The sequence below is a fragment of the Eriocheir sinensis genome, chromosome 19 (assembly GCF_024679095.1).
Source record: "Eriocheir sinensis breed Jianghai 21 chromosome 19, ASM2467909v1, whole genome shotgun sequence".
In the NCBI taxonomy this organism is placed as follows: Eukaryota; Metazoa; Arthropoda; class Malacostraca; order Decapoda; family Varunidae; genus Eriocheir; species Eriocheir sinensis.
In genome coordinates this window covers 6,397,196-6,422,195 of record NC_066527.1, presented here as the reverse complement: position 1 = coordinate 6,422,195, position 25,000 = coordinate 6,397,196, and the positions used below count along the sequence as shown (strand labels likewise).

Below are 25,000 nucleotides of genomic sequence, written 5' to 3'. Positions count from 1 at the left end.
AGAATGACTGTGAGCGTGTTAGGATGAATTTGACGGCCGACTGTAAGAATGACTGTAAGAATGACTGTGAGCGTGTTAGGATGAATTTGACGGCCGACTGTAAGAATGACTGTAAGAATGACTGTAAGAATGACTGTGAGCGTGTTAGGATGAATTTGACGGCCGACTGTAAGAATGACTGTAAGAATGACTGAAAGAATGACTGTGAGCGTGTTAGGATGAATTTGACGGCCGACTGTAAGAATGACTGTAAGAATGACTGAAAGAATGACTGTGAACGTGTGAGGATGAATTTGACGGCCGACTGTAAGAATGACTGTAAGAATGACTGAAAGAATGACTGTAAGAATGACTGTGAGCGTGTAAGGATGAATTTGACGGTCGACTGTAAGAATGACTGAAAGAATGACTGAAAGGATGACTGTGAGCGTGTAAGGATGAATTTGACGGCCGACTGTAAGAATGACTGTAAGAATGACTGTAAGAATGACTGTGAGCGTGTAAGGATGAATTTGACGGCCGACTGTAAGAATGACTGTAAGAATGACTGTGAGCGTGTTAGGATGAATTTGACGGCCGACTGTAAGAATGACTGTAAGAATGACTGAAAGAATGACTGTAAGAATGACTGTAAGAATGACTGAAAGGATGACTGTGAGCGTGTAAGGATGAATTTGACGGCCGACTGTAAGAATGACTGTAAGAATGACTGTGAGCGTGTAAGGATGAATTTGACGGCCGACTGTAAGAATGACTGTAAGAATGACTGTGAGCGTGTTTGGATGAATTTGACGGCCGACTGTAAGAATGACTGTAAGAATGACTGAAAGAATGCCTGAAAGAATGACTGTGAGCGTGTTTGGATGAATTTGACGGCCGACTGTAAGAATGACTGTAAGAATGACTGAAAGGATGACTGTGAGCGTGTAAGGATGAATTTGACGGCCGACTGTAAGAATGACTGTAAGAATGACTGTAAGAATGACTGTGAGCGTGTGAGGATGAATTTGACGGCCGACTGTAAGAATGACTGTAAGAATGACTGAAAGGGTGACTGTGAGGATGACTGTGAGGGCGTGAGGATGACTATATATGAGGATAGCTGTGAGGCCGAGGGAGGTATGCTTAGGGGTCCAGACTGTGAGGCTTGACTGGCCTGTAAGAGCACGCTGGCTTTTTTATTTGTTTTCCTCCGTCATCAGTAAAATAAATAGGTAGTATATAAAAAAAAAGGCCTCAAACTCTCACTCCGGAAAGCAAGATTGATGTATAATGACTTTCAGAATTGCCATGCATGTATCAAATTCGCAGGTCTTTATTTATTTTTTAAATCGTCAACAGCGTACATAATAAATAATGGTGTGAGGGTCATAGACTAGAATGTATGAAAATGCAGAACTTCTCATACGTCACATTTACAGGCTCGCGGATTCGTAGCTAGACTTACTAACCATTAGACCATAGAGGAGAGTAGTTTCACAAGCGTATTCCAAAATGCATAACACCTTTCACGCGCGATGTTAGAAATAATAATAAAAAAGCCACCCTTGGATATTCCCAACGAAATACCGAAAAATTAAAACGCTCCGTACGAAAATAATAAAGTACCGTCCCCGGAGCAAGACTGGCGGCGCGGCGCCCGGCCCGCCAGACCCAGACCCAATGTTTGTTGTGGTGGCGGCGAGGGGGCGTCTGCAGGCACGGCACGGCACGACACGGCACGCCACGTAGCATGGCACCACCACCCCGACACGCAGCCACACAGGTGAGGCGCAGCGGCCCCGGGTGGTGGGCAGGCCGCGGGGGGCGGGGGGCAAGGCGTGAGGCACAGCCGGGAGTGCCCGCGGGTCAGGACGTGTGTGCGGTGCGCGGCGGGCCGAGCGTGGCGGCGGTGTTGAGCTGGACGGGTAAACATAAAAATAAGGCATTTATCTACTTTTACACCCACTGCACTGCAGAGTTTGACACTTCTGGTGTTTTTTGGTCTTCAGCTTCCTCTATGACCATTTATCATGGAAATGGTTAAAAGGGGGGCAATGCCCCTTTTTAGGAGGTGACGTTGCATCAGATTATATTTAAGTAATAGGACAAAGCCCATTCTCAATAGGAGGGTATGGTAGGTTTGGATAGATCTGTTAAATATTCATTTTCATTAAATACACGTGATATGTTTCACAACCCACCATTGTCAGCAGTGTGGTGGAGGTGGCGGCTGAGCTACAGCACTGGCCAAGTCCACCTTCCTCAGGGTGTGGTGAGGCTCAGGTGCTTATGTTTCCCCATTTCTGTGTGTTGTGAGAATGAAACTTTCATGTCTGGTGAGTGTTAATGTGTTTTCTATCAATTTGCATTAGTCATTATTACAGAAATCACTTTTCCAAGTTTCCATCCTGACCCCTGATTCTGAAGAGGTGAAAGAAGATGAAGAAAAAATACAAAAAAGAGATCACTTCATATATTTTGACGAGCTATGATTATTACCATACTCATTGTAAATAGATGAGTAAATAAACCTATAACAGTTAAAAAGTATGTATGAGGCAATTCTTGACACCTGATACTGTAATGCAATCCACCATGACTATGACTTGTGGCTGTAACCGGAGAGGCGTCTTGTTATTACATACGTGGGTGTGTGTGGTAATGCTTACTCCTGTGTTGATGGGTAGACAGATGACTTACATGTTGCACCTATGAAAAAAACTGAAGATGCCAAAAGAGATACATAATAAAAGAGGTCTTGAGGTGTCTTAGTTCTCCTGAAAGCATTTAAGTCGCAGAAAGGAAGAAGCACAGTGGACCCTAGTCTTAGAGGGAGGAAGAAGATGATGAGGAGGATGAAGAAGAGAGACAAATAAAGGGTGATGGGGAGGAGGTATGCATAGGGGAGGGCATGAGAGGAGTGGGGGAAGGTGAGGAGAGGGGAGAGGGAGGGTAAGGGGAGGACAGGATTGTAGCTTATATTCCTTTTTTACAGTTAAAGGAAGTAAGTAAAGAAGACATAAAATAGCCCACTGGTACAAACAATTTTTTTCTCTTCTAATATTGTAAGTTGTTGTAAATAGATTGTATAGTAATTCATCTTATTCACCTATTCATGTATTCTCTCTCCTCCCTCTTCTTGTAGTAGTAAGTATTGTTGTAGTCATTCATTTTGTTCACTTTTCCTTATTTTTGTGTATATTAAGTTTTCTTCTAATCATTTATCTCATTCATTTATTCACTTACTTTCTCTTCCCTTATCATGTAATAGTAAATACTGTAATTATTCCTCTTTTCCATTTCTTCATTTTCTCCCTTCCTTTACCCTTCCTTTATCTTGATGAAAGTATTGATGGAGTCATTTATTTTATTCATACATACTTCTTTTTCTCATTATAGGTTCATTACAAACAATTACACTCGAACGCCTGGAATCACAACACGGATCAAACAACAGATAAACATGGAACCTCTTCACCTATGCAGACAAGCATAATATAGTAATCATTTAACTTATTCAATCACTTTCTATTCCTTTATTTCTGGAAGCATTTAAAGGATTAAAAATATCAGTGACATCCTATTTATTTATTTGTTTATTTACTTATTAATTTATCTTCCCTAATTTTTTTTTCTCTTCCATTTCCAGAGTACGTGATGAAGGCACAAGGACTCCCATCTTCTAAGGAGCCTCCCGCAGCCTTCCCTCGTCATCCCTCCCTCCCCTTACCCTCCCTCTCCCCTCTCCTCACCCTCTCACCTCCTCCCACTCCCCCCTCTCCTCCCATTCCCTCCCCTATGCATACCTCCTCCCCCTTTCCCTTCGTTCGTCTTTCCTTTTCTTCCTCCCCCTCCTCCTCCTCCTCCTCCTCCTCCTCCTCCTTTTCCTCTTCCTTCTCTGCTGTTCATTCCTCTCAGCTTCTTTCTTCTTGTTCTCATTGTTGTCATTGTTCCTCCTCCTCCTCCTCCTCCTCCTCCTGCTCTTTGTCACTCCACTCATCACCTCATTCCCTTAAACTACCACTATCATCACCACCACTATATCACCACCACCACTATCCACCACAACAACCACCACCACCTCCACCACACTATTTCATCTCACACACCACATCACCACCACCACCACCAATGCCAACACCAAGTCATCACCACCATACCTCATCACACACACATAACATAAAACCACCACCACCACCACCACCATTACTAATACACAAACACGCATTCACACCACTACCACTACCACACACATTGTCACTATGGACCATCTTAACCTTCATACTAATACTCATTACCTACTTAACACCCACACTAGCCTGCACCACTGACGCCAGGCACTGTGGAGACCTACACTTACCTCGCGGGCAAAACATACACTCTCTAGCATGGGTTATTGAGCTCGCAAAGTCCGACAACTGTGAAATAACCCAGATTCTCAAGGACTTCAAGCTGAGACAGAGACAGATGGAAGTTACAGAGGGAGGAGAAGTTGAGGAAGGATTTTACTGTGGAAGAGAGACACCCCACCAGCTGATCCTTCTTAAAGAGCTGTTGCCATTTGAGAATATGTTCCTAGTCGCTCATCCCTTCTTTAAACTCTTCTCTCGGCACCAGAAGAGGATCAGGGAGCATCGCCGTAGGGTTAGGGACGTAAGGGTTCACCACCATCAACATCGCCGCCGCTATGCCACTCACTCTCATCACCATCATTCATCACCACACAGAACTAAACGTCGTAATCGCCTTTCACCACATCACTATTTTTCATCACCATACAATACCACATATAATCATTCGCTTCCACATAACATCACACATCACTACTATGACTCACCACACCACACTCATTCACCACCACACAGAGCCAAACACCAGTCATCCTCACCATACAGTAATCTTCAAACATCACCACACACCACCACCTCATCCACACCACACAACACCAAACCCTACCAGTCATCACCATCACACATTCACCTTTCACCACCACCGCCCACACCGCTGGAGAGGGCCGCCACGTTCCTGAGGGTGGAGAGGTGCGTGGAGGCATACCTGCGTTCCCACCCCTGCATCGCTTATGTCCACCAGGAGGTTCTGAAGCCCAGGAAGAAGCGCAGCAACCTCAAGTTTGATGACCCGCTCTACGTTGAACAGTGGCACCTGGTGAGGCTCTTTGCTGTGGTGTCACTATTTTCATGTGTCCCATGGAAGATTATCACATTTGTCTGCTTTTTATATAGTGTTTAGATCAAAGGTGATTTATGAGCAAGTTTGTAAGATTGAATTTATGCTCTTTAAGGTTATAAAGTCAAATTTTAAGTTTTAAGTCAAATACTAAGGTCTCTAACTTAGATTTAAGGTTTCAAGTAAAATTTTTAGGTTTCTATGTTGATTTAAATATAAAAAAACTGGATTTTTAGTCAAGTTTTAAGGTTTTTAAGTTTTTAAATCAAATTATAGTGTTTTAGTCAAATTTTAAGATTTTCAGTCAAATTTACATTTTTGAAAAACAAATATAAGGTTTTTAAGTTAAAGTTTAAGGTTTTGAAGTCAAATTTAGGGGATGAATCTCTCTATGGATGCTGCTACTCTGGGGGCTAAGCTGGGAGTTTACACCCCAGCCTGGAGCTAAACAACCACACTCCTCTGCTCCCTCCCTAGAAAAACCCTGTGCGTGGCCAGTACGACATCAACGTGGCCAGCGTGTGGGAGAGTGGCATCACCGGGCGCGGCGTCACCGTGTGCGTGATCGACGATGGACTGGAGTGGCGACACCCAGACCTGCGCAACAACTACAGTCCAGCCGGCTCCTACGACCTCAACGCTGATGACCCCGACCCCTCGCCTGTCAAGAATGGAGGTGAGGGCTTGGGAGGGGGGTGAAGGGGAGGGTTATTTTGGGGGGTGAGAAAGGGGTAATATTGGGTTCAAAGTCCATTAGTCTGAATTCCACCGGGCATGAAATAAAGATAAAATTAGGTCCCATAATTCAGTCAAAAATGAAATTATTGTCCCTCCAAAAAGCTGCAAGTATGAATTATTTAAGGCAGAAAAATACCTTCCCCTTTAAACAACTGTAAAATTCATGAAGGCAGAAAATAATAATAAAAAACACTAATGCAAATTCTTAAAATAAATTATAATCACTTAAAAACAAGTGTGAATTATTAAAGGCAGGAAATTATGAGTCCTTTCACCCCCCAAAAAGTGTTAATTATTTATGGCAGGAAACTAGAGTCTACAACAACAAAGAAAGATAGTTGTCTGAAATTTCAAGAGCAGGAAAAAAAAAAAAAAAAAAGTATTAATTTGCTTCTACTGTAACATTGTTTTTGCAGTGAAAGAAACAGATTAACGACTCAACACAAAAATATGACACTTAAGCCACATTTTCAGGCATTTTTGGCTTTTAAAATTACAACAAATATTTCCACAGAGGAGATTACTAGTCTTGTTCTCATGACTGTTTCCACTTTCATGGTGCATAAGCCTTGTCAAACTATCACTAGGCTCGTAAACTACTCCCATGGAAATACCCTCAGCAACCCTTATGAAACACCTACCAAATATAAGTGTGGAAACCTGAAATGGTGGATAATATTGACCTAAAAACCTTCTTCTTTCTCCCCCTTTAGAGTGTAATGAACATGGAATGCGTCAAACTATCACTAGGCTCATAAACAACCTCCCATGGAAATACCCTCAACAACCCTTATGAAACACCTACCAAATATAAGTGTGGAAACCTGAAACGGTGGATAATATTGACCTAAAATCCTCCTTCTTTCTTCCCCCTTAGAGTGTAATGAACATGAAATGCGTCAAACTATCACTAGGCTTATAAACAACCTCCCATGGAAATACCCTCAACAACCCTTATGAAACACCTACCAAATAAGAGTGTTGAAACCTTGAAATGGTGGATAATATTGACCTAAAAACCTCCTTCTTTCCTCCCCCTTAGAGTGTAACGAACATAGAATGCGTCAAACTATCACTAGGCTCATAAACTACCTCAACAACCCTTATGAAACCCCTACCAAATCAGAGTGTGGAAGCCTTGAAATGGTGGATACTATTGACCTAAAACTCTCCTTCTTTCCTCCCCCCTAGAGCGCAACGAACATGGAACGCGGTGTGCCGGGGAGATCGCAGCGGTGGCCAACAGTGTGTGTGGCGTGGGCGTGGCGTACCAGGCCAACATATCCGGCATTAGGGTCCTCGGCGAACGCATGACGGACTCCATGGAGGCTGCCGCGTTCGTTCAGGGGCTGGCGGTCAATGATATATACTCCTGCAGGTGATTGTTTTGTTCGCCTTTTTTGTTATTTATGTATACTTGTTTTGTATGCTTTTGTTATTCATGTATCCTTGTTTTGTTTGCTTTTATTGTTCTGTCTTTATGTATCCTCTTTAAACTTTGTGGTTCTCTTTCTAACAGTAGTGACATAAGTTCTTGCAGGTGGTGGTTGTGTTTGTTTTAATTGTTTTCTTCTTATGTGTCCTCTTTAAACTTTCCGGCCCTCTTTCTAACTGCAATGATATATACGTCACCCTCATAGAATGATTGCCTAAGTTGTTTTTCATAGATTTCCACGTTTTTGTCTACATCAATTTTTCATCATGCGACGCCCATTTCTGTATTTCGTCATTCAGGGTTTCAGTGTTCTAGAATTGGCCTTTTCATTTCTGCCTAAATCTTAAGCCAAATGAAATAATGACTTCTTTTCTGATTTCCTGTAAAGTGAAAAATAATGACGTAGGAGGCTTGTTTACGAAGGTGACAATATACTGTACTCCTGCAACAATATATACTCTTGCAAATGGCGAATGTTCTTATTTTTATTGTGATCTGTTCTTCTGGACACTCTATTCTATTATCTTTTATAGGAGCAGTGCATAGCGGGTCTTTTTTGTTTGTGGTTTTGTTTTTGCCCTTGAGCTGTTTCCTGTACTGTAAAAAATCTATCCTCTTAAGTTCTGTTGTATTTTATTATCTTTTTTGGTAGCAGTGCATAGCGGGTCTTTTTTGTTTGTGGTTTTGTTTTTGCCCTTGAGCTGTTTACTGTAAAAAAAATCTATCCTCTTAAGTTCTGAAGTATTTTATTATCTTTTTTGGTAGCAGTGCATAGTGGGTCTTTTTTGTTTGTGGTTTTGTTTTTGCCCTTGTGCTGTTTCTTTACTGTAAAAAAATCTATCCTCTTAGGTCTCTTCTGTCCACCTTCATATCATTCATCAGCGTATAGAGTGTTATCTAGTCTCCTATTTTTCTCCTTTCCTCTAATTTTGTTTCTAAGTTAATTTCCTTCAGTCCTTCCTCATATATTAACCCGGTAGCAGCGACGAGCCAAATTTGTGGCTTTACCGTGTAGCAGTGACGGGCCAAATTTGTGCCATGATATAAACTCCCCAAAATAGATGATACATAAACTGATCACAAGTGCTTTGATATATATTATGAAATGTTTTTTGTGAGTGATGATTTTTACTCATTTGTCTTGCTTAGAGGGACCATTAAGAAACATGATCGTCGCTGCTTCTGGGTTAAGGCTGCTAAACTTAGAAGGACCATTTTTGTTGCTGATGTTTGTATTACTTCCAGTTTATTTATTTATTTATTTTTTTTGTAAGGGGAACACACAGTTGCTACATATTCCAGTTTTGGTCGTATCCTTGTTTCTGTTATATTTTTCATCATGTCCATCCTCATCTGTTAAAGGAAAGACAACCCTCATACATTTTAGCATTTGTATGTAGTCCAGAGTATCCTATTAACCTTTCCGCTGCGATTGACACGGATTTTGCCTTCACTGGTATCCTGGTAACACATACTCCCAGGTCTTTCTCTGCCTCTGTGGTGGATAGTGGAGTGTTTCCCATGTGGTATTGGTATGCTGGATTTTCCCTCCCAAGGTACATGACTACATTTTTCTTCATTGATTTCTAGCAGCCACTTTTTTTTTCCACTCCTGTAGCTTGGTGATGTCTTGTAGGAAATCCACAGTCAAGGGGTTATTATATGTGTGTGTATTTGTATAGCAATGACACACTCCCCTCCCCCCTCGGCCACACAGCTGGGGTCCGGACGATGACGGGCGCACAGTGGATGGGCCGCACCACCTGGCGGGGCGGGCGCTGCAGCATGGGGTGACCTACGGCAGGGGTGGCTACGGGGCCGTCTATGTCGTGGCCTCGGGCAACGGTGGACGCAACAAGGACAACTGTACGTCAGACTTTAGTGTTGTGATATCTTGGAATAGTACTCATAGGCCCTTACTCTTAGATACAAAAACAACAACATAATATACAAATGTTACAAAATATACAAAAAAAAATACAAAAGATCTCCTGTCCTTCCAACACACCTTTACACCCTCCCCTGTATCCTCGTCAACAGGTAACTTTTTTTGGGGTGTTTATGCCCTTCCAGAAAAAGCCACAACTCTTAACCTGCTTCTGGTAACACTGACGCATCCCCTTTCTACCTTTCCTACACACCTCTACACCTATACTTTCTTACCTTTATCATCCTCGTCAACAGGTAACTCTTTTTGGGGGTGTTTATGCCCTTCCAGAAAAAGCCACAACTCTTAACCTGATTCTGGTAACCCTGATGTATGTCCCTTCTACCTTTCCTACAAACCTCTACACCTATGCTTCCTTACCTTTATCATCCTCGTCAACAGGTAACTCTTTTTGGGGTGTTTATGCCCTTCCAGAAAAAGCCACAACTCTTAACCTGCTTCTGGTAACACTGATGTATGTCCCTTCTACCTTTCCTACACACCTCTACACCTATACTTTCTTACCTTTATCATCCTCGTCAACAGGTAACTTTTTTTGGGGTGTTTATGCCCTTCCAGAAAAAGCCACAACTCTTAACCTGCTTCTGGTAACACTGACGCATTCCCTTTCTACCTTTCCTACAAACCTCTACACCTATACTTTCTTCCCTTTATCATCCTCGTCAACAGGTAACTTTTTTTGGGGTGTTTATGCCCTTCCAGAAAAAGCCACAACTCTTAACCTGCTTCTGGTAACCCTGATGCATCCCCTTTCTACCTTTCCTTCAAACCTCTACACCTATACTTTCTTACCTTTATCATCCTCGTCAACAGGTAGCTCTTTTTGGGGTGTTTATGCCCTTCCAGAAAAAGCCACAACTCTTAACCTGCTTCTGGTAACACTCACGCATCCCCTTTCTACCTTTCCTACAAACCTCTACACTTATATTTTCTTACCTTTATCATCCTCATCAACAGGTAACTTTTTTGGGGTGTTTATGCCCTTCCAGAAAAAGCCTCAACTCTTAAACTGCTTCTGGTAACACTGACGCATTCCCTTTCTACCTTTCCTTCAAACCTCTACACCTATACTTTCTTACCTTTATCATCCTCGTCAACAGGTAACTCTTTTTGGGGTGTTTATGCCCTTCCAGAAAAAGCCAGAAGTTTTAACCTGATTCTGGTAACACTCACGCATCCCCTTTCTACCTTTCCTACAAACCTCTACACCTATACTTTCTTACCTTTATCATCCTCGTCAACAGGTAACTCTTTTTGGGGTGTTTATGCCCTTCCAGAAAAAGCCACAACTCTTAACCTGATTCTGGTAACCCTGATGTATGTCCCTTCTACCTTTCCTACACACCTCTACACCTTTACTCTCTAATCTTATCCTCGTCAACAGGTAACTTTGACGGGTATGCCAACTCGGTCTTCACAGTGACCATCGGGGCTGTGGACTCGCATGGCCGCATGCCCTACTACGCCGAGGAGTGCGCCGCCATGCTGGCCGTCACCCCGAGCTCCGGCAGCAAGGGGAAGGACATTGTGAGTGACCCAGCGCTGTTGTGACCTGAGGAGATGTTTTTATTTTTTTTATTTTAGGGTAGCTGAGGCATAGATAGTAGCAAATGACTAGATGTGGTAATAATGTTAAGGAATTCATATATTAGAAGTATTAATGTTTGGAACTGACTGGATGAGGAGGAGGTAGTATAGGCAAGGAACTCCCATGATTCTAAGGCCAACCTGGAGACTGGAACCACAAGACCAACTCTAAACAGGTAAAAATGACTAGATGTTGTGATAATGTTAATGAATTCATATAGTAGAAGTATTGATGTTTGGAAGTGACTGGATGAGGAGGAGATACTGCAGCAAGGAACTCCCATGACTTTAAGGATAAACTCAAGATCGGAACCACAAGACCAACTCTAAACAGGTAAAAATGACTAGATGTTGTGATAATGTCAAGAAATTCATATACGTAGAAGTATTGCTGTTTGGAACTGACTTGATGAGGAGGAGGCAGTGTAGGCAAGGAACCACCATGACTTTAAGGATAAACTCGAGATCGGAACCACAAGACCAACTCTAAGCAGATAAAAATGACTAGATGTTGTGATAATGTTAATGAATTCATATACATAGAAGTATTAGTGTTTGGAAGTGACTGGATGAGGAGGAAGTAGTGCAGCAAGGAACCACCATGACTTTAAGGATAAACTCGAGATCGGAACCACAAGACCAACTCTTAAGCAGATAAAAATGACTAGATGTGGTGATAATGTTAAGAAATTCATATACATAGAAGTATTAGTGTTTGGAACTGACTGGATGAGGAGGAGATAGTGCAGCAAGGAACTCCCATGACTTTAAGGATAAACTCGAGATTGGAACCACAAGACCAACTCTAAGCAGATAAAAATGACTAGATGTGGTGATAATGTTAATGAATTCATATACATAGTAGAAGTATTGATGTTTGGAACTGACTGGATGAGGAGGAGATACTGCAGCAAGGAACTCCCATGACTTTAACTCCTTGACTGTGAATTTCCTTCAAGCAGACATCACCAAGCTACAGGAATGGAACAAAAAGTGGCTGCTACAATTCAATGAAGAAAAATGTAAAGTCCTGCACTGTGGGAGGGGATATCCAGCACACCAATACCACATGGGAAACACTCCACTATCCACCACAGAGGCAGAGAAAGACCTGGGAGTTCACATTACCAGGCTACCAGTGAAGGCGAAATCCATGCCAATCGCAGCGGACGGGTTAAGGCTAAACTTGAGACTGGAAACATTAGGCTAACTCTAATCCACTAATCCAAAAAGATACAACAAACTGAAAATACACACACACGCTCCCCCTCTCTTCCTCACCTCCCCCTCTTCCTCACCTCCCCCTCTCTTCCTCACCTCCCCCCTCTCTTCCTCACCTCCCCCTCTTCCTCACCTCCCCCCTCTTCCTCACCTCCCCCTTTTCCTCACCTCCCCCTCTCTTCCTCACCTCCCCCTCTCTTCCTCACCTCCCCCTCTCTTCCTCACCTCCCCCTCTCTTCCTCACCTCCTCTCTTCCTTCCTCACCTCCCCTCTTCCTCACCTCCCCCCTCTTCCCTCACCTCCCTCTCTTCCTCACCTCCCCTCTTCCTCACCTCTTCCTCCTCACCTCCCCTCTCTTCCTCACCTCCCCTCTTCCTCCTCTCCCTCTCTTCCTCACCTCCCCTCTCTTCCTCCCCTCCCCTCTCTTCCTCACCTCCCTCTTCCTCCCTCCTCCTCCCTCTCTTCTTCGTCCACCTTCCCTCTCTTCCCTCACCTCCCTCTCTTCCCTCCCCTCTCCTCCCTCTCTTCCGCACCTCCCCCTCTCTTCCTCACCTCCCCCTCTCTTCCTCACCTCGCCCTCTCTTCCTCACCTCCCCTCTTCCTCACCTCTCCTTCCTCACCTCCTCCTCCCCCTCTTCCTCACCTCCCCTCTCTTCCTCACCTCCCCCTCTCTTCCTCACCTCCCCCTCTCTTCCTCACCTCCCCCTCTCTTCCTCACCTCCCCCTCACCCCCAATCATCTCCCCGCAGGTCACTACCGACTGGCGGGAGATCAGTGAGTCCGGCTGCACCAAACACCACTCAGGGACCTCCGCCGCCGCCCCCCTCGCTGCGGCTGTCATCGCACTGGCCTTGGAGGTGCAGCCCTGTCTGTCCTGGAGGGATGTGCAGCACCTCATTGCCCTCACGTCAAGGAAGGTTGGCAGCCCTGACTTTACTTGATGGACGTGATGATTTTGTGGTGTTTTGAGAGATTGATAAAGATGAGGAGAGATAGATGAAGATAAAGATGGATAGAGAGATTGATAAAGATGAATAGATGAAGATAAAGATGGATAGATTGATAAAAATGAATAGAGATGGATGAAGATAAAGATGGTTAGAGAGATTGATAAAGATGAATAGATAGAGATAGATGAAGATAAAGATGGATAGAGCTTGGTAGATAGATAGATGGAGGTAGATAAAGATAGAGGGAGTGTCCATCTTTGCAATCTCACCCACCTTCATCACCACCACCACTATCACCACCTACCACCACCACCACCACCACTACCACCCAAAACCATGCAATCCCTCACCACCACCACCCCCACCACCTATCTTACCCACCACCACCACCACCCACACTCCTCACCATACCTACCACCACCCACATCCACCATCCACAACCACCACCACCACCCACAACCCTCATCACCACCTTTCTCACCCAATCCTACCACCACCAACCCCAACATTCCTCATTTGTTTCTGTTTATTCATTCCCCTGTTATTTTATTTACTTATTTATTTATTTTTACAGCAAAGGAGTTAGTTCAAGGGCATTAAAAAAAAAGGAAACAAATGTGAAAAAAAAGCCCGCTACGCACTGCATTTCATTGAGCACTTTTAACCCGGTAGCAGCGACGGGACAAATTTGTGGCTTTACCGTGTAGCAGCGACGGGACAAATTTGTGGCTTTACCGTGTAGCAGCGACGGGACAAATTTGTGGCTTTACCATGTAGCAGCGACGGGACAAATTTGTGGCTTTACCATGTAGCAGCGACGGGACAAATTTGTGGCTTTACCGTGTAGCAGCGACGGGACAAAGTTGTGGCTTTACCGTGTAGCAGCGACGGGCCAAAGTTGTGGCTTTACCGTGTAGCAGCAACGGGACAAATTTGTGGCTTTACCGTGTAGCAGCGACGGGACAAATTTGTGGCTTTACCATGTAGCAGCGACGGGACAAAGTTGTGGCTTTACCGTGTAGCAGCGACGGGCCAAAGTTGTGGCTTTACCGTGTAGCAGCAACGGGACAAATTTGTGGCTTTACCATGTAGCAGCGACGGGACGAAGTTGTGGCTTTACCATGTAGCAGCGACGGGACAAATTTGTGGCTTTACCATGTAGCAGCGACGGGACAAATTTGTGGCTTTACCATGTAGCAGCGACGGGACAAAGTTGTGGCTTTACCGTGTAGCAGCGACGGGACAAATTTGTGGCTTTACCGTGTAGCAGCGACGGGACAAATTTGTGCCACGATTTAACCCCCCCAGAATAGATGATACATAAACTGATCACAAATGCTTTGATATATATTATGAAATGGTTTGTGTGAGTGATGATTTTTTCTCATTTTTCTCGCTTAGAGGGACCATTAACCCTTTCATTGTAAACGCTTGCAGCGAGCGTTAGGCGTATTTACTTGTGGTGCTAAACGCTTGCTGTGAGCTCCACCCGCACTCAAATCTCCCGCGTATGAGAGTGTTCCAACACTAATTCTCACGACACAGGATTGCCAGTTGAGTGGGTTCTTCACTAAATTTGGTGGAAAATCATATCAGCCCAGCGCGGCAAATCTACGGACGAGTAATTGGTGGATGTTCTTGCCCAATATAGCGGCATTTTTGCATAGCTTCACCTATCACCTGACTGATTCTTTGACCAAATAGTTGTAAATATTGCAGTTGGCAATGCTCCCTTGCCAGAATCTGAAGGAGAGATGTCCACAGTTCTCTCAATGTGGCTGATCATCCCGCACGCACCGACGTAAGTGTTAACATTCAACACTCCCTGAACGTGCATGTACGTTCACAAGAGAGGCATACATAACAGACTCCTATAGATCTAGACCTCCTCTTTCCAGTGGTGTTTTTGGTTTTTAGGTGTGATGAATAGTTTTTGAGATACAGAGGTTAAAAGAGACCCCCATTGGGCTGCCTGACTGCGCCTGAGGGGATAGTCGCGTCCACACCACGCACAAGGAAAGGATTAAGAAACATGATCCCTGCTGCTACCGGGTTAATAATTATTCTGTACACCTTTTTTTACTCTTTATTTTTCGTCACCTCTTTTTTTGCCCCCTCTCTCTCTTCCCTCACACCCTCGCCACCCCCACAGATCGACGCCACTAACCCCGACTGGTCTCCTAACGGCGCGGGTCTCCACCACTCCCACCAACATGGCTTTGGACTCATGGACGCGGCCGCCATGGTCTCCTCGGCTGCTGTGTGGGAGTCCGTGCCTTTCTCCACCACCTACTCCACACACCCCATGCTGGTCGGCGCCGTCATCCCCCCCGAGAGGATGCAGGGGCTGACAGTGCGGCACCAGGTGGACCGAGACACCCTGGGGTCATACGCCCTCACCACCCTGGAGTTTGTGCAGGTGAGGGAAGGGGGAGGGAGTAAGGGAGAGAGGGTAGTAGGAAGGGAGGGAGGTAAAGAGTTAGTAGGGAGTGGAGGTAGAAGTGTACGTAAGAAAAGAGGAGGTAGGGAGATAGAGTAGAAAGGGAAGAAGGTATAGAGAAGTGAAGGAGAGAAGGTAGAGGAAGAAAAGAGAAAGAGAGGAGATAGGTAGATAAGGTAGAAAGGGAAGAAGGTAAAGACTAGTGAAGGAGAGAAAGTAGAGGAAGAAAAGAAATAGTGTAGAAGAGGAAGAAAATAAATAGTTGTAAGGAAAGGAAAATAGACATAGAAAAGAGAAGCAGCATGGAGATAGAGAAGAAAGGGAAGGAGATAAAGAATAGCGAAGGGAAGAGAGGTAGAAGGATACAAAGGGAGAGAGGCGCAAGAGTAGGAAGGGAGGGAAAAAAAGACACAAAAAGGATAGGAAATAAAAAGAAGTAAGGGTGATGAGTAGACATGTCGCAAGGGGAAGGGGGAAAAAGAACAGGAAGGGAGGAAGGTAAAAAGTAGGAAGGGAGGGAAGGTAGATATATAGAGAGGAAGGGAGGAAATAGGAAGAGTAGAAGATAATGAACAGGAAATGAAGAAAAGTAGAAAAGAAGGGAGAAAGAATGGGAAGGTAGATATATAGAGAGGAAGGGAGGAAATAGGAAGAGTAGAAGATAATGAACAGGAAATGAGGAAAAGTAGAAAAGAAGGGAGAAAGAATGGGAAGGGAGGAAATAAGAAAAGTAGAAGATAAAGAAGAGGAAATGAGGAAAAGTAGAAAAGAAGGGAGAAAGAATGGGAAGGTAGATATATAGAGAGGAATGGATGAAATAGGGAGAGTAGAAGATAATGAACAGGAAATGAAGGAAAAGTAGAAAAGAAGGGAGAAAGAATGGGAAGGTAGATATATAGAGAGGAATGGAGGAAATAGGGAGAGTAGAAGATAAAGAACAGGAAATGAGGAAAAGTAGAAAAGAAGGGAGAAAGAATGGGAAGGTAGAAATGTAGAGAGGAATGGAGGAAATAGGGAGAGTAGAAGATAAAGAACAGGAAATGAGGAAAAGTAGAAAAGAAGGGAGAAAGAGTAGGAAGGTAGAAATGTAGAGAGGAAGGGAGGAAATAGGGAGAGTAGAAGATAATGAACAGGAAGTGAGGAAAAGTAGAAAAGAAGGGAGAAAGAATGGGAAGGTAGATATATAGAGAGGAAGGGAGGAAATAGGAAGAGTAGAAGATAAAGAACAGGAAGTGAGGAAAAGTAGAAAAGAAGGGAGAAAGAATGGGTAGGTAGAAATGTAGAGAGGAATGGAGGAAATAGGGAGAGTAGAAGATAAAGAAGAGGAAATGAGGAAAAGTAGAAAAGAAGGGAGAAAATGGGAAGGGAGGAAATAGGAAGAGTAGAATATAAGGAACAGGAAGTGAGGAAAAGTAGAAAAGAAGGGAGAAAGAATGGGTAGGTAGAAATGTAGCGAGGAAGGAAGGAAATAGGAAGAGTAGAAGATAAAGAAGAGGAAGCGAGGAAAAGTAGAGAAAGAAAAAGAAGTATCAAAACACCTCTCCATGCAAAATTGACCTCTTGTTTGACCTCTTGTTCTATTTTCCTTTGTTGAAGCAGCATCCAGTGGGCTTTTATTGTTGTTGTTGTTTGTTTATCACCCTTGAGCTGCCTCCCTTGCTGTAAAAACAAACAAACAAACAAAAAAAGTAAGGAACATTAGTGGATCGAGAACATATCCAAACCTACAGCCATTGGTACAAGATCTAATACCCTCCGTCACCCCCCCCCCCCCTTCCCCCCCAGGTGCGGGTGACAGTGGAGCACCAGTACCGGGGGAGCCTCAAGATCATCCTCATCTGCCCCAGTGGTACGCGGTCCACCCTCGCCGCCCCCAGGGAGGCCGACAAGTGAGTGAGGGAAGGGCTTGTACCTCTGCTTTGTGTCGCCTTGTGTTGTTGTATTCACGGCCTTTATCCTTTTTTGTGTTGTCTTATTTTTCTTATTTTTTCTCATTCATTTATTTGTCCATTGGGTTAGATTCTGGTCTGGATTCAATGGTTTTGGTTGTCATTTTCCTCTCCTTTCTTCTGCTTTTCTTTTCTTCATCCTTGTTTCTAATCTCAGACACTTTCATCTCATTTTCTTTTCTTTCTTTTCTTCCTTTCCTTTCCTCATCCTCTTTCTAATTTCAAACACTGTCATCTCCTTTACCTCTTTTATGATAATGCTGAACTAGATTATGTCATGCAGGTGAAGGAATAAAAATACAAAGGCCCATATTCTCAGATGCTTTTCGCTCTCTCAATAAGTATTTCCAAAGACTACAAAGGAGATTAGTTGGGTTCTCATGAATGCTTTTCACGTTCATGGTGCAGAACTCTTGTCAGACTATCGCTTGGCTCATAAAACAGCCGCTCATGTACGTATCCACAATCTTCACTAAGCCTTGCCAAGTACGTGTGTATGCCTTGAAATAAATGAGAAACTATCCTGCAGTTTAGATGATATAATGGTGTGTATAGCTATTTCAGTCTAACTCCCCTCCTGAAATTGACCTCTCTTTCGGCCACTCCTCTGAAGTCTTTTTTATAGGAGCAGTGATTAGTGGGCTTTTTTTTCATTGTTTTTTTATTTTTATTTTTTTATTTATTTATTTATTTTTTGCCCTTGCACTGTTTCCTTTACTGTCAAAAAATGCCACAAAAAATATTCTGCAAGTTTTTTTCTTTGTTTTTTCTTGTGTTTTTTAGCCTTGACGACCAATTTTACCACAAAAAAAAGATTCTGCATTTTTTGTTTTGTTTTTTGTCTTTCACCCTTCTGACACACAAAAAAAATATTCTTCACAATTTCTTTTCTTATCCATATAAAATAAATAAATTGATAAATCTGTACCTAATCTCACCCAACCCTCCCCCTCGGCAGCTCCACCAAGGGCCTGAGTGACTGGGCGCTGGGGACGGTGCGGTGCTGGGGGGAGGACCCGGCGGGGGTGTACCAACTCACCCTGACCCAGACGCGACACCAGCACCTCACTGGCCGCCTCCTATCCTGGCGCCTGGTGCTGCACGGCTCACCCATGGCCCTGCAGGAGTTCCAGGACAGGCGAAAGTATGTGGGGGGTGAAGGAGGAGGAGGAAGGGGTGTTGAGGGTTGGGAAAAGTGTAGGTGTGTGCAGATATATGTATGACTTGCAAGTGTATGTATATGTCCAGTACAGAGAAGATGGCACCACTATAAACACTTGCCTGTGCCATGATGGGCTGGGGCCGACTACCATCTAGGCCCCTCAAGAAAAACCTACTGGCGCTATAGGTGGAAAAAAAAAAAAAAAAAAAAAAATGTATATAGCTAACAGATGTGGAGTAGAGGACCTGGAAACAGTGCTCAGAAGGGAAAGACTCCGATGGTTTGGACATGTAAAGAGAGCAGGGGAGGATACAGTGCTGGGAGTTTTAGAGAGATTGGAGGTAAAAGGAAGGAGACCAGTTGGTAGACCTAGGAAAACGTGGAGAAGGTGTATACAGGAAGACTTAGCATTGATGGGATTGGATGAGCATCGGGCAAAAGACAGAGTAGAATGGAGGAGAGCCATAAAGCGTCCAGCCGCTCAGGAAGAGTGAAAACGGACGGTAAACGAAATGATGATGATGATGATGCAAGTGTATGTATATGTAGGTGTGTGTAGAACTTGTGGGTGGGTGTGTATCAGTATCGGTGTGTGTAGACTTATTAGAGTGCTTCAAGGCTGGTGTGTATGTGTGTGTATACCTCTAGGGATGTGTCAAGGTAGATGGCAAGGTATTAAAGGTATGTTTGAAGCTTGTGGGAGGCGTAGAAAAGTGTGAGGGTGTGTTGCTCTGAGCTCAGTTGTTATTCATTTATCATCTTATTCATTGGCCTTGCATCTTCTACAGACCTTCAGATATTCAGTAAATTGTCTTCTATGTATCTATTTTGTTGTTTCATTTACGTAATTTTTCCCAGGAGGTTTTTGGCCATTTATTTATTCTTATTTTTCTTAGTTTTATTTATTATGCAAACTTTTGGGTATGGTATTCCTTTATTTATCCCTCTAGGTCAGTGGTTCTTAACCTGGGTTCAACCAAACCCCAGGGGTTCGGTGAGCCAGTATCAGGGGTTCAGCAAAAGCTCTCCGGAACACACTGCAATTTTGCAATTAAATTTTAAGCCATTTTTTCTTTCATTTTAGTATTAATTAAAATGAGATTTATTTTTACTATTATCTTAATATACTCGAATTTTAAAGCCATTTTTCTTCATTTTTGTATGATTTTTTTCTTCATACTCAAGGGGTTCGCCTACTGTGTGGAGGTTTTCGTTAGGGTTGATGCCTCAGAAAAGGTTAAGAACCACTGCTCTAGGTGTTCATTATATTCCACTTTAATGAGGCAATTTTTCCATTTTAGGGGCTGTTATTTATGCACCTCATTTTCCATGGTCATCTTATATATTGTTTATTTATCGTTCATCTGTCAGGCTGGTGGAGCGGGCGCGGCGGGGGGAGGTGATCCACGTTAACAGGAGCACCCTCTGCCACCCCCCGGAGCTGAGGTTCAAGCCCTTCCACCCCCTGCCGGAGAAGTGGCTAAAGGTGGGTGACATGACGCGTGTTTGTGTGTGTGTGTGTGTGTGTGTGTTATGTTACGGGTGGTTGATGATAAGTGGTGGTGGATGAGGACATATGGGATAGTTATTGGTGGTAGAACAAGGATAGGACAAGGGTGGGGAAGGAGAAAGGAGAGAATGCAGGTGGGAAAGAAGAATGGGAAATGGATAAAATAAGAGTAGGAAAGGTATCTGTTCTTCTTGAGTGGGAAAGGAGAAAGGACAGGAAAGGAGACAGGTAGGAAAAAGGAGAATGGACAGGAAACAAGTGGGAAAAGGAAACAGAAAGGAGAAGACATGGATGGGAAAGGAGAGAGGAAGGGACATGGCTTAGAAAGAAAGAAAAAGAAGAGAACATGGATGGGAAAGGAAAAAGAACAGAACATAAGACATTTGAAAAAGGAGAATATACAGGAAACAAGCGAGAAAGGGATCTGTTTTTAACCCCTGCGCTACGGGTGGGCTGAGAGCATGTCTTGAGGCATACCTGGGAATGCCATGAGCACCAATTTTGAAAGGCCATCACTGAATATACCAAGATTCAAGCCTTAAAACTAAACATAATCACCATGTTTTATATACCAGCATAAGGGGAATGAAATGGTGCATAAAGACACATAAATTCACTGATAATTTTGAGGTGGATACATAAACTTACAAGAAATATGCGATACTGTGTTGATCATTTATTCCCTGAAATTTACTCCCTTATTCTAGTACTGATGGGTAGATAAGCTTGTGGGGAGAAGTGCAGGAGAGGGAGGAAATCAGAGTGTGAAAAATACTACTTCACACAAGCATGGACCAGCAGGGTGCATCAATAGGCTACCTCCCCTGCTATAGGCAACCCACATTCCAAATTCCAGCAGAACTCAGCCAGGACGCAGCACACACATACTCAGATATCATACGAGGGCGGCGAGGTCACAGTATACGCATCCTCATGTTGAAGGGGTTAAGTGGGAAAGGAAAATAGAAAGGAGAGGACATGGCTGGGAAAGGCGAAATATCAGGGTAAGACATGAATAGAAAAGGAACCTTGTCTTTCATTCCCTCCCCTCGTAAGGCCACACACCAACTTGGCAACACTACACAACTCAGAAAGAAGAAACACATAGCGGTTCAAGAATAAGTAGCAGTTGTATGGGGTGAAATAAAAGGCAGACTGCAATCATGGAGGCTTAGAATATTAAGAAGGACTGGAATAGGATCTCCACAAACTAACTTAGACCTTGTGAGTGTAAGCTTAGTAAAGGAAAAGATGAGTTAGGTCAGTATGTCAAAGATTATTGTAGTTGTTGTTGTTTTTGTTGCTGTAGTGGTAGTAGTAGTAGTAGTAGTAGTATGGCTTGTCTTCACTGTAGGAATAACTAACCCATTCTTCCCTCATGTCCTTTTCTTCATTTTCCTCTATTTCTCATCCTTTCTTCCCTCTCCCTCTCCTCCTCTTTCTCTCCATATCTGATCTTTTTCTTCTTTCTTCTCTTGTTTTCCTGCTTCCCTTGTTTCCTCTTCCTTCACCTCCTTCTTTGATGTCATTTTCTTCATTTTCCTCTATTTCTCATCCTTTCTTCCCTCTCCCTCTCCTCCTCTTTCTCTCCATATCTGATCTTTTTCTTCTTTCTTCTCTTGTTTTCCTGCTTCCCTTGCTTCCTCTTCTCTCACCTCCTTCTTTGATGTCATTTTCTTTATTTTCCTTTCTTTATTTCATTCTCTCTTCCCTCTCCTCTTCTGCTCCTTCTTCACTCTCTTCACTTGCTTTCCTTCTCCTCTTGTTTCTTTACCCTGTCACTTTCTCCTCCTTCTCTTCTCTCCTTTTCTGTTCCTCTCTTTATCATCCTCCTTTCCCTCCTCCTCTTCATTCCACATCTGATCCTTTCTTTTCTCTTCTTTTGCTTCCTTCCCTCCTCCTACTTACCTCCTCCTCCTCCTCCTCCTCCTCTCCTCTCCTCTCCTCTCTTTCCTCCTCCTCTCCATTCCACATTTGACCCTTTTCTTTCTCTAATTTCTTCACTTTCTTTTCTCTTCTTTTGCTTCCTTCCCTCCTCCTCCTCCTCCTCCTCCTCCTCCTCCTCCTCCTCCGCCAGGTCCTCGCCGTCACCTCCCTCTTCCTGCTGGTCATGATCGCCTTCAACACCCTCGAGTACATCTTCTGCTACAACGACGAGAAGGAGAAGTTCTACCGGCGGCTGAAGGACGTGGCGGCTGGCCGGGCGCTCCACCACCGCCGCAACGCTTCCGGAGCACCTCGGCGGGGGGCGGCGGATGTGGCGGCTGGCGGCTACCGAAGCGTGGAGATTGGCGTGGATAGCGACAGCGGAGGCGGCGGGGAATACGAGATACTTCCACTTATGAATAACGGAAGGGCTTGCGGTGGAGAGGGTGGAAGAGGGGGTAGTAGGGGGGGGTTGGCGTCCCCCTCCCCGTCGTGCGATGCGGATGTCTCGAGTTTAGGCGGCGATGAGGATGACTCGGATGAGGACAATCTCTCGTCACACTGCACCAGCGACACGGTTCTGCCGAAGGACACGGATGCGACAGACTTCACCAATGACGAGTTTATGTCCGAGGTGGATGACGAGAGGCATGGCGGAGTTGGTGGAGGCGGAGGTGGTGATAGTGGTGGTGTTTTGTTACTTGGCGAGGAAGAAGTGGTAGTGGAGGGTAGTGTTAGTGGGAGTGGAGGTGGTGGGATGTTACTTGGTGGAGGAGAGGTGGAGAAGAAGGAGGAAGAGGAGGAGGAGGAGGAGAGTATCAGTGAGGAGGTTTTAAGGAGATTTGAAGTTAGGTGATATTGTGAGAAGGTAGAGAAAGGAAGAGGAGGAGGAAGAGAAGACAGATGAAGAAAATGAAGACTAAAGAAGAGGTGTTGTTAGTGTTAGATAGAAAAAGAGGAGGAGGAATAGAGAAGAAAAGAGATTAGTAGTAGTAGTAGTAGTAGTAGTAGTAGTAGTAGTAGTGAGAAAGAAGAAAAAAAGATAAAGAGGAGGAAAAAAGGAAAAATATAGAGAAGGAAAAAAGAAAAATAAGAAAGAAAGAAAGGCATAAAAAATAGAAAGGGTAGAAGGGTGAGGAAGAAAAGACATATAGAAGAAAAAGAAAAGAAAAGTGCAAAGAAGGAAAACAGGGAAGAGAGAGCGAAGAAGAAAACGAAGTACAGTAGAGAAGAAAAAGAGAGAAAGGAAAATACAACAAAGAAAATGAGTGTAGAAGAAAATGGAAGAAGATGAATATGTGAAAATGTAGAGAAGGAAAGAAAGAAAGAAAGAGAGGCAGAAAAGAGTAGAAAGGATAGAAGGGTGAGGAAAAAAAATATTGAGAAGAAAAAAAGAAGATGGGCTGTGCTGGAACCAAAGAAAATCAGGCTATTGTCAGGGAAGTGTGAAGATGTTTAGAAGACGAAGGGAAGAAAGCATTAGGGAGAGGGAAATGGGAGGAGGAGGAGGAGGAGGAGGAGGAGGGAAGTAGGAGGTAGAGAGGGGGAGGGAAACAGGAGGAGAAGGAGGAAGGAAGTAGGAGGGAAGGAGGAGGAATAATATATGGAGATGCTGAAAGAATGGAGGATAAAATACGGATATGTTAGGATACCGTAGAGATGTTTGAAGGATGAAGTGAAGGATAAATTATGGATATGTTTGGATACTGTAGAGATGTTTGAAGGATAAAAAAGAGTATTTATATTAAAAGTGGTGGTGTTTTGTTACTTGGCGAGGGAGAAGTGGAAGTGGAGAGCAGTGTTTGTGGAGGTGTTGGGTTGTTACTTAAGAGGTGGAGGATGTGGAGAAGAAGAAGGAGGAAGAGGAGGAGGAGGAGAGTATCAGTGAGGAGGTTTTAGCGAGACGAACTTTTTATATTAGGAAGCTGCAGAGACACTTAATGGATGAAAGGATGGAAAAAGTATGTGTGTGCGTGTGTGTGTTTAAGGAGCGTAAGAGAAAAAAAATATTGTACACTGAAATGCCGATACTTAAAAAACACAAAAATATTAAAGGGATGAAAATGCGCAAAAGAAAAAAATATTGTACACTGATTTGCTGATACTTAAAAAAAAACAAAAATATTAAAGGGATGAAAATGCGTAAAAGAAAAAAATATTGTACACTTATTTGCTGATACTTAAAAACAAAACAAAAATATTAAAGGGATGAAAATGCGTAAAAGAAAAAAAAAACATTGTGCACTGATTTGCTGATACTTAAAAAAAACAAAAATATTAAAGGGATGAAAATGCGTAAAAGAAAAAAAAAACATTGTGCACTGATTTGCTGATACTTAAAAAAAAACAAAAATATTAAAAGATGAAAATGCATAAAAAAAATATTGCACACTGATTTGCTGATACTTAAAAAACACAAAAATATTAAAGGGATGAAAATGCGTAAAAGAAAAAAAACATTGTACACTAATTTGCTGATACTTAAAAAAAACAAAAATATTAAAAGGATGAAAATGCGTAAAAGAAAAAAATATTGTACACTTATTTGCTGATACTTAAAAAAAAACAAAAATATTAAAAGGATGAAAATGCATAAAAGAAAAAAAAACATTGTACACTGATTTGCTGATACTTAAAAAAAAACAAAAATATTAAAGGGATGAAAATGCGTAAAAGAAATAAACATTGTACACTAATTTGCTGATACTTAAAAAAAACCAAAAATATTAAAGGGATGAAAATGCGTAAAAGAAAAAAAATATTGTACACTGATTTGCTAATACTTAAAAAACACAAAAATATTAAAGGGATGAAAATGCGTAAAAGAAGAAAAATATTGTACACTGATTTGCTGATACTTAAAAAAAAAAAAAAAAAAAAATATTAAAGGGATGAAAATGTGTAAAAGAAAAAAATATTGTACACTGAAATGCCGATACTTAAAAAAACACAAATATTAAAGGGA

The 25,000-nt window shown here is 43.0% G+C and overlaps 1 protein-coding gene and 1 long non-coding RNA gene across 4 annotated transcripts; both read left to right on the top strand.

The window, feature by feature from the left end:
- The first annotated feature begins 1,496 nt into the window (after window positions 1-1,496).
- Window positions 1,497-23,351, top strand: LOC127000612 (uncharacterized). Of its 3 annotated transcripts, XM_050864541.1 has the most exons (13): window positions 1,497-1,765; window positions 3,382-3,482; window positions 3,632-5,148; window positions 5,647-5,845; window positions 7,099-7,285; window positions 9,060-9,208; window positions 10,675-10,817; window positions 12,848-13,015; window positions 15,201-15,467; window positions 17,274-17,377; window positions 18,396-18,581; window positions 19,971-20,085; window positions 22,187-23,351. In XM_050864541.1, the coding sequence occupies exons 3-13, from the start codon at window positions 3,640-3,642 to the stop codon at window positions 22,889-22,891; spliced, it is 3,732 nt and encodes a 1,243-aa protein (XP_050720498.1). In that variant the 5' UTR covers window positions 1,497-1,765; window positions 3,382-3,482; window positions 3,632-3,639; the 3' UTR covers window positions 22,892-23,351. The 3 variants fall into 3 exon arrangements, with proteins under 3 accessions (XP_050720498.1, XP_050720497.1, XP_050720496.1); XM_050864540.1 differs by lacking the exon at window positions 3,382-3,482; XM_050864539.1 differs by lacking the exon at window positions 3,382-3,482 and having other exon boundaries at window positions 1,497-1,907.
- LOC127000614 (uncharacterized) lies at window positions 15,478-16,906 on the top strand. The gene is made up of 3 exons (XR_007754341.1): window positions 15,478-16,278; window positions 16,376-16,471; window positions 16,568-16,906. It is a non-coding gene; the product is annotated as an uncharacterized LOC127000614 (long non-coding RNA).
- Window positions 23,352-25,000: the final 1,649 nt, after the last annotated feature.

Excerpts from the sequence above, each read along its gene's own strand:
- LOC127000612 (XM_050864539.1), top strand. The coding sequence starts at position 1,733 with ATGGCACCACCACCCCGACACGCAGCCACACAGGTGAGGCGCAGCGGC. Across the intron at positions 1,908-3,631 it reads GGCGGTGTTGAGCTGGACGG|AGTACGTGATGAAGGCACAA; the intron begins GTAAACATAAAA and ends TTCCATTTCCAG. Across the intron at positions 9,209-10,674 it reads TGGACGCAACAAGGACAACT|GTAACTTTGACGGGTATGCC; the intron begins GTACGTCAGACT and ends CCTCGTCAACAG.